At 35.2% G+C, this 7,744-nt stretch overlaps 1 protein-coding gene and 1 long non-coding RNA gene across 2 annotated transcripts; both read right to left on the bottom strand.

Annotated features, from left to right (window-relative positions):
• Positions 1–837: 837 nt before the first annotated feature.
• Positions 838–2,350, bottom strand: LOC145090076 (uncharacterized). Its single transcript, XM_079028424.1, has 2 exons — positions 2,108–2,350; positions 838–1,670 (listed from the first exon to the last, which is right to left on the bottom strand). The coding sequence occupies exons 1-2, from the start codon at positions 2,280–2,282 to the stop codon at positions 838–840; spliced, it is 1,008 nt and encodes a 335-aa protein (XP_078884550.1). The 5' UTR covers positions 2,283–2,350.
• A 2,834-nt stretch (positions 2,351–5,184) lies between these two features.
• On the bottom strand, positions 5,185–6,940 carry LOC145088556 (uncharacterized). The gene is made up of 2 exons (XR_013701176.1): positions 6,684–6,940; positions 5,185–5,366 (listed from the first exon to the last, which is right to left on the bottom strand). It is a non-coding gene; the product is annotated as an uncharacterized LOC145088556 (long non-coding RNA).
• Positions 6,941–7,744: the final 804 nt, after the last annotated feature.

Genomic DNA, 7,744 nt, shown 5'->3' with positions numbered 1-7,744 from the left:
ACTTCAGGGACCAAGAAGTGGATTTATTTCGTGGGTAGATGAAGAAAATCATACGTATGAGGTTGAAAGCCAAAATCTTGAGCTTGAAATCCATAATGAAGAACTTCAAATCCAAAATCGTGACCTTGAAATCCAGAATGAAGAACTTGAAATCCAAAATCGGAACCTTAAAATGTTGTTAATTGTCAGTTGGATTTTGTTTTTTGGGATAATTGTTTACAAGTTGTAGTATTAGGTATTTCAGTAGTGGTTTTTGGTTGAAGATAATCTAATGAATGGGTAATATTAGCATGTTTGTATTGCTGCATTTTAATGAAATGGTATATTTTGGTACAATTAATAGTTGCACTTTGTTCTCTTATAAAAGATTACAATGGATTACTACCATCTTGTATTGCTGGAATTGGGAGAGAAAGGGTATCTATTGGTACAATTAATAGATGCAATGCAACTGTAATCTTTTGGTATTTTTCATTTAACATATGACCAAAAACATGCCAAATGAAATGACCAAAAAACATGCCAAATAATCCATTATATAACATTAAATGAAATGACCAAACACATGCCAAATGAAATGTCCAAAAACATGCCAAATGAAATGACCAAAAACATACCAATAATTGATCCATTAGATAACATTAAAACAAAAGCATTACATAAGAGTTTAACCAAAAACAAATGTCTAAGTACCAACTGCAATTGTTTTGGTGATACTAAACACAATACAGTTTAATCAAAATACAAACATCACATGACATAATAGTTTAACCACAATACAAACATCACATTACATAATAGCTTAACCAAAATAAGAGCATCACATGATAAAAGAGTTTACAGTGGATCCTTCTCTTTTCCTTTCTTCTTCTGTTTTCCTTTCTCATTCTCTTTTCCTTTATCCTTCTCTTTTCCTTTCTCCTTCTCTTTTCCTTTCTCATTCTTCTTTTTTCCCTTCTTCCCAACAATTGGTAACTGCCCTTTGCAAGTCTTGGCATTGTGTCCTTTGTTGTTACATTTGGTACATGTAACAATTTTTTGTGCTCTAGAAACTGTATTCCCTTTGATCATATCCTCTTTTTCTGTAGCTGACTTCCTTCGTTTCTTTTTTGGTCTTCCTATTGGGACACGGTGTTTTGGAGGCAACAAAGTAGTTGGACAAGGTGACTTAATCCACATTCTTCTACCATTTATCGGATCCACTTTGAAAGAGTACATGTTCCTCCAGGTTGATAGCCAATAACATTCATGAACAAAGGTTTCTGGAATACCAATTGCACCATTATTTCTCCTCATGTCCCAGATTGCAGATACAACATGTTTGCATGGCATTCCAGTTATTTCCCACTTCTTGCATGAACAGGTTCGTTGATTCACATTCACTACACACTGATCTTGCCAAGGTCCACTCACTTGGTACTTCCCATTTCCACAAAATGATGTTGTATACTCCTCTGCCTGATCTTTGATCTTTTGCAATAGCTTGGTAGCTGTTGGAGTCAAAGGGCCTGTTGCTTTGTCAATTTCTTTTTCAACATTCACAATCCTCTTCATGATGTACTCCCGGATGAACTCTAAGCAATTGATAATTGGTGTGTCACGTCCGTCTATTATTTTGCTATTAAAGCACTCGCATATGTTGTTTATCACAATATCAGAATGTGCTCTCCCTATTAATTAATAGAATACATGTATAATTGGTTAGCAAACATTAGAGTATTGTTATGAAGTCACTTAATTTAATGAGTAACCACAACAAGAACAACACAATGTAAAGAACATAATGCAATTCCTTAACTATTACTCAACAGAATCAAGAACAAAAGGATAGGTTAGCTGATTCGAGCTAGCCACTCTCCCAAAAGAAAATAATTCCAGGTTAACAGAAAAGATCGATATCTCAATTCCTATCCCACTACCCTCTTATACTATCAGTTATAACAACTAAATAATATAAAATACCCATAATGCCCCTGTACCAACAAGATGCTCTTTATTTGATGATTACCCCAAACTACCCTTTCTCTAAAATAAGGTGACCAGAGTGGGTGCATAACAAGTATACAACAATAGTTATCATATATTATAATATATAACATGGTCAAACCTGTAAAATGAGAACGTGCCCAATGTTGAGGTGGTATTTGTTTAAGCCACTCATAACATTCTTGGTTTAATTTTCTAACTTCTTCCATTCCTTTTTCAAACTCTTGCACAGTATATGTTGTTGAACAATTCCAAAGCAGTTCTTTAAACTTATCCCCTCTCCAACGTGACCTCATATTTTAGTGTATGTGGCGAACACAATAACGGTGCTCTGCACAAGGAAACAAATCTGCGATGGCAGAACTTAAACCCTACAAGAAAGATACATTATGTCAATGATTTCTTTTCCTTTAGATATTAGTATTCAAAACACAAGAAAATAACCTTTTGCCTGTCTGATATAAATGTAAAATTTGAATTTGAAGCCAACCCTAGGTCATCACCCAAGTGATTTAAAAACCATGTCCAAGAGTTCAGTGTCTCAGCTTCAACCACAACATATGCTAAAGGATATATTCCATTATTCCCATCTAAAGCCTGTGCAATACAATCCAATAAATAAAAGTAAAAAATAAATCAAAATATATGGTTCAACCACAACATAAGAGAAAATGTACCACAACAGGTAAAATTTGACCATGGAAAGGTCCTTTCATGAAAGCCCCGTCTACCCCAAGAAAATCCCTCTTCCCTGCTGCAAATCCTTGCTTCAAAGCACCAAGGCACACGTACACGCGTCTGAAGGTTCTTGTCTCAACATCAGGATTTGGTTCACTTTCGACATCAAGCTTGATAGTGGTGTCTGGGTTTTGAGTCTGCACTTCTAACAAATAATCTTGTAAGATCTTGTACTGAGTGGCATAATCACCCCTGATAATTTTAAGGCTGCTTCTTTTGCCCTAAAGGCTTTCATCTTAGAAATATCTACTTTGTAGATACGTTGAAGTTGTTCCCTTAAAGCCTTGACTGGAATTTTTGGGTTTGCTTCCACCAGTTGTAGAATTTGCTTTGAAAGAAACTTGTAATCACAAGCCCTAACCTTTCTTGTTTGAAGACATTTATGTTCACTAACATATGTTTTAACTGTCCAATCCTTGTCACGTTTCCACTTACTGGCTAAAAGAACCCAAGGACACTTACCTTCTTCATTGACTACTTCTTGACCGGTCCCACCACCTAGGCTTGTTATGGTTCCCCTGCATACAACCCTTACTCTGTTTTTATCATTCTTCTCAAAATCCAACTCCCTTCTTGTATCTATTGCATGTTGGTTAACCATATCTTTAAACTCCTTTGACGAATTAAATTTCTGATATAAATAGAAAGGCTCACTGACTTGAGCATTTTCGTTCTCATGCGCCCTTCTAATAGCTTTAATCTTTTTGTTTCTTTCTCCTTCGATCCCATCATCCGATGAAGAGTCGGACAAGAAAAGTTCCATATCTATAACTTCAAGGTCTGCTTCATTCCCATCTTCTGTAACTACATGATTCTTTCTTTTAGAAGCACCTCCAATCCACTCAACATTTGGGTTAACATTCAAGTGGAATTCTCTCATGTTAACTTCAACATCATCAATGATATTGTCTTCGTCCACAAGAAAGTCACCATCTTGACTCTCACTATCATCACCACTGTTGATCTCATCACCACTGCTATTATCATCACTACTATGTTCAATTTCAGTTTCCATGATGTTTGCATTATCACTTACCATGTCCACTTTGTCAATTGAAGGCTCATTTCTAGTAGGTGAAACAGGAGGGTTGTTTCTATTAGGCTCAAATGTCAACACATCATTAGGCTCAACTTGTGTATCATGCCATTCCAAAAACAATCTTTTTGGGGTACAATCAATCTCAACTATACGTACCTTAGATGGGTTTGGTGACATCGAGTATGTGTGTAATTTCGTTTGCCCGTGCTCTGTATACACCTCTATTAGCTTATGATGGCCAACATATTTTGCTAAATGCCTTACATCATCATCTGAAGCTAAAGCAAACAAGCCAAAATCCAAATCGCACAGTGGCCTTCGAAAATGATAGTACATCTCCACATGTAGATTTTCATCGATATACCCAAGTTTCACCATCATGTCATCAATATCGTGAACACAGAAAGTCTCGATGTCTATTAACTCAACGTAATGTCTCTTTCCGTTTACATACTTCCTTCCAGGAAAATCAGTACACTTTCCACCATGGTTTAATAGCATGCAAAACATGGTCGGATGATCACCTATTAAGGAAATGCCCCAAAAAATTTGATTAACATTTTATTAGGGTTGTAGGATTTCATGAAGCAAATGCAAATAAAAACGAGATTAGGGACTAGGCGGACTTACCATATTGAAGACGAACTTCTGCTTCACTGATCATCCGTCCTCGTGCTTCACTCAAATTCCAAACCGACATTGTTGATTATTTGGAAAAGCATACAAAGTTTTAGCTAGCGACTAGGGTTTTCGTTTGAGAGAAGAAAGGGAATTCGTCTGACAAGTGTGTGTTTGTGTGTGTTTTGGTTTGACGATGATCGGAATCGTAAAACCATCCGTCTGTATTCTAAATGGCGCTAATATATTGTAGGGTTGAAAGGACAAAAATGCCCCCAGCGTGCCACTCACGTGAGTAGTTCCTAATCCCAAATAAGACGGAAAGTTAACTAAGGGACTAGGCGGGTAACGAAATAAAGTTATAGGGATTGTCCGAGTTAAAAATTCTTTCCAGGGACGAAGCGTACAAGTAAGAGCAAACCATAGGGACCAACCGTGTAATTTTCTCTTTGTTTTTTTCTTTTGTTGATGCAGTTGGTTTTTGCAAGTTCTCAAGATTCTATGAATTTCGATTTTGATTTAAATGGTTAGGTTTAGTTTTTATATGCGGGATTTGTTGAAGAACAATGGTTGTGGGATGCCAGACGTTTCACCAGAGAAGGCAACCGGAGGGTGGTGACAATGACGAGAATGGTGGACACGGGTGAAATTGTGAGAATGGTGGGCATGGGTGTTTTGGGGTGAGACCTATGTTATCTATTAATATATAGTATTTTTTAATTTTTAATAAACGAAGAAGGGCAATATAGTCTTTTTATGAAACACCCCAAAAATACAAGCCAAAAATTTCGTTTTCAAAATCATTTATCAAACATAGATCTCATTGCCATATTGTAAAATCATAAAACATGTATCTCGAAAACTCATAAAATCTGATAAACATACAACAGGCTCATAACAAATATCAGAGTAAACTCCCAGGCTAATCAACTGTGGTGTGTGTCATGCCATCAGCTCGAGTCCTTCCCTTTACTAGTTGAAGTACCTGAAACCAAAACTGAAACTGTAAGCACGAAACTTAGTGAGCTCCCCCAAACTAGCACATACCATAGAAAGCACATATAACAAACAACATAGCTCTGGGACTACTCCCACTGCATCGGGACGAATCCCGTCATTGGACTCCTATCCGACATCGGGCTCACCCCGACATCCGACCACATCGGGCATCGGGCTCACCCCGGCATCGGGCTTACCCCGGCACATACATAACATAATCACATAATCTGCATCAGGATTGCCCGGCATCGGGCCGGAGTTATATATCACCAAGAAGGCAAGACTTCAAAAAAAAAAGTATCTATACTTCACTGGATACTCAAAGCCATCAACAGTTTGATCAATTGAGCCTCACTTAGTAAACTTACAACGGTATGATTATTGTTAGTTAGAACACATCCTCTATTGTTCAACCAAGCAAACTTGTAAGTGAGTCACTAAATAAAGGCACTTGCTATATCAAGAAAAAGCATATCTTCAATCATGTAATTGCATAAGTAAACTAATGTGCAAAGTTTTTTGCAACATGTTCTTCCTGATCCATCGCAGGTAACATATAAACATGTCAATATTTGGGGTCATGAAGTTGAACCAACATGATGCCCTTTTATGAAAGAGTTCCAGATAATGCCATAATATTGATTTATAATATCTTTTTTCACCATTACTTTTTTCCAAACCCATCCCCAGTTTGCTTGTTCCATCTACTTCCTGCTTCCTATTCCTCACCTAAAGTTTGGGGTTGTTTGCTTGATAGCTTTTTCCTCTAATCTCCTTACAACCAGAAACAAAAATTCAAGTGAGCCAATTCTGTATGTGACTTAAGAGGACAATTATGTTTCTGCGGTTTACCACTTATATTCAAGCGCAAACTAAAATCCCATCCTTATCTAATACACCTAACGTTTATAGCAATCGTGGTTCTCAAAGGAATTAGAAATCTAGGTTTTTCACAACAACAAAATACATAGGTAACAACCAATATCACAAATATCGAATCAGTTTGCTCCTAACCTAGTTATGAACCCTATCAACTGCATTCCCCTATCCCCAAAAAAGTATGATAAGATGGGAAATTTGCTAATGACCAGTTGATATCTTCGTTAAATTTCGTACAAATAGCGATTAAATCAATAACTCCTAACCAAAATAAGTCAATGAACAATGAATTATTTGAATCCGATAAACCCTAATAAACATTTGACAAACAACGAGAAAACATAGCAAAAACATTATAGATAAATAGGGCACAAGTAATACGAATAAAAACGCACGGAGTCATGGAGCGCGATAACAGACTTACCGTACGTCTCACCGGAGGATGTTTCCTGAAGAGGTTAGGGACGGAAACGGGAGACGCAATTCAAGCAGGTAGTCAAGCAACTCCGTGACTGGTGTGTATTCGTCTACTACTGTTAAAGCAAGCTTATGCTATTACAGTTTTACAGGGTTATTGTAAAAAAAAAAAAAAAAAAAAAAAAAGACTTCTGTTTTGGGCTGGGTTAACATGACTTTTGTGGGCTTAGGATACCAAGAACCACAAAAGGTTAGTAATTTCATTCTTTGTAACCTTGGAATTGATACATCTTGATTTTGTTCTTCAGAAATCAATGCTTTTATACGAGGCTTTAATGACCTTTTTTGGTTTGAGTTGTTATTTTAATCACTCTTACCCACCTGGGAAATATCATCAAGCAATATCTATCATTTTGTAAATATCATCGAGAAACAAGAACTTTTATGAATAATTTTATAAATAATTATTATTAAAGAACATGTATATACCAGCATATGATTTGTTTCGGAATCTATAAATTTTACAATCTCAAAAGAATCTCCGTCATTTAACACCCTCATGTATCTACTCATTCCTAAAGTAAATTACAAGTAAAATTACTTTCAATACATATGAAAAATAGTTATATTATATAATAATATCATATTATATTATATCATAATATCATACTATATTATAAATGAAATATTTTTTCTTTCATCAAATTCATTTAAAACTCTCATGCATTTTTTCTTTCACCACATTCATTTGAAACTTCCATGACATTTCAATTTCTTTCTAATAATGATTATAAGTTGGTTAATAATATTTAATAAATATCAACCCTAAAGTTTAATTATATATAAGCTAAATTTCAATATTAAAATAATATCTTTACTTCTACTTATAAAATTATGTTTTTTTTTTTAACTTTTTACACATTATACTTAATTTATTAGTTTTAATATATTGTTGGATGTAAACCATTAACATTTTAAAGCTACAACTTTTGAACAATTTGTATAAAATATTTAAGTTATAAACTTAAATATAATATTACATGACCAACTTAAATATAAATTTTAGTT

The sequence above is a fragment of the Lactuca serriola genome, chromosome 2 (assembly GCF_051521515.1).
Source record: "Lactuca serriola cultivar US96UC23 chromosome 2, Lser_US96UC23_V15, whole genome shotgun sequence".
NCBI classification, from domain to species: Eukaryota; Viridiplantae; Streptophyta; class Magnoliopsida; order Asterales; family Asteraceae; genus Lactuca; species Lactuca serriola.
Note: the sequence above shows the minus strand (reverse complement) of the source record. Positions and strands in the feature narration are given on the sequence as shown.

What these genes read in the sequence shown, in the direction of transcription:
- LOC145090076 (XM_079028424.1), bottom strand. Translation starts at nt 2,282, where the DNA reads ATGAGGTCACGTTGGAGAGGGGATAAGTTTAAAGAACTGCTTTGGAAT. An exon ending in GGCACGTTCTCATTTTACAG is followed by an intron (nt 1,671 to 2,107) that starts GTTTGACCATGT and finishes ATTAATTAATAG; the next exon opens with GGAGAGCACATTCTGATATT.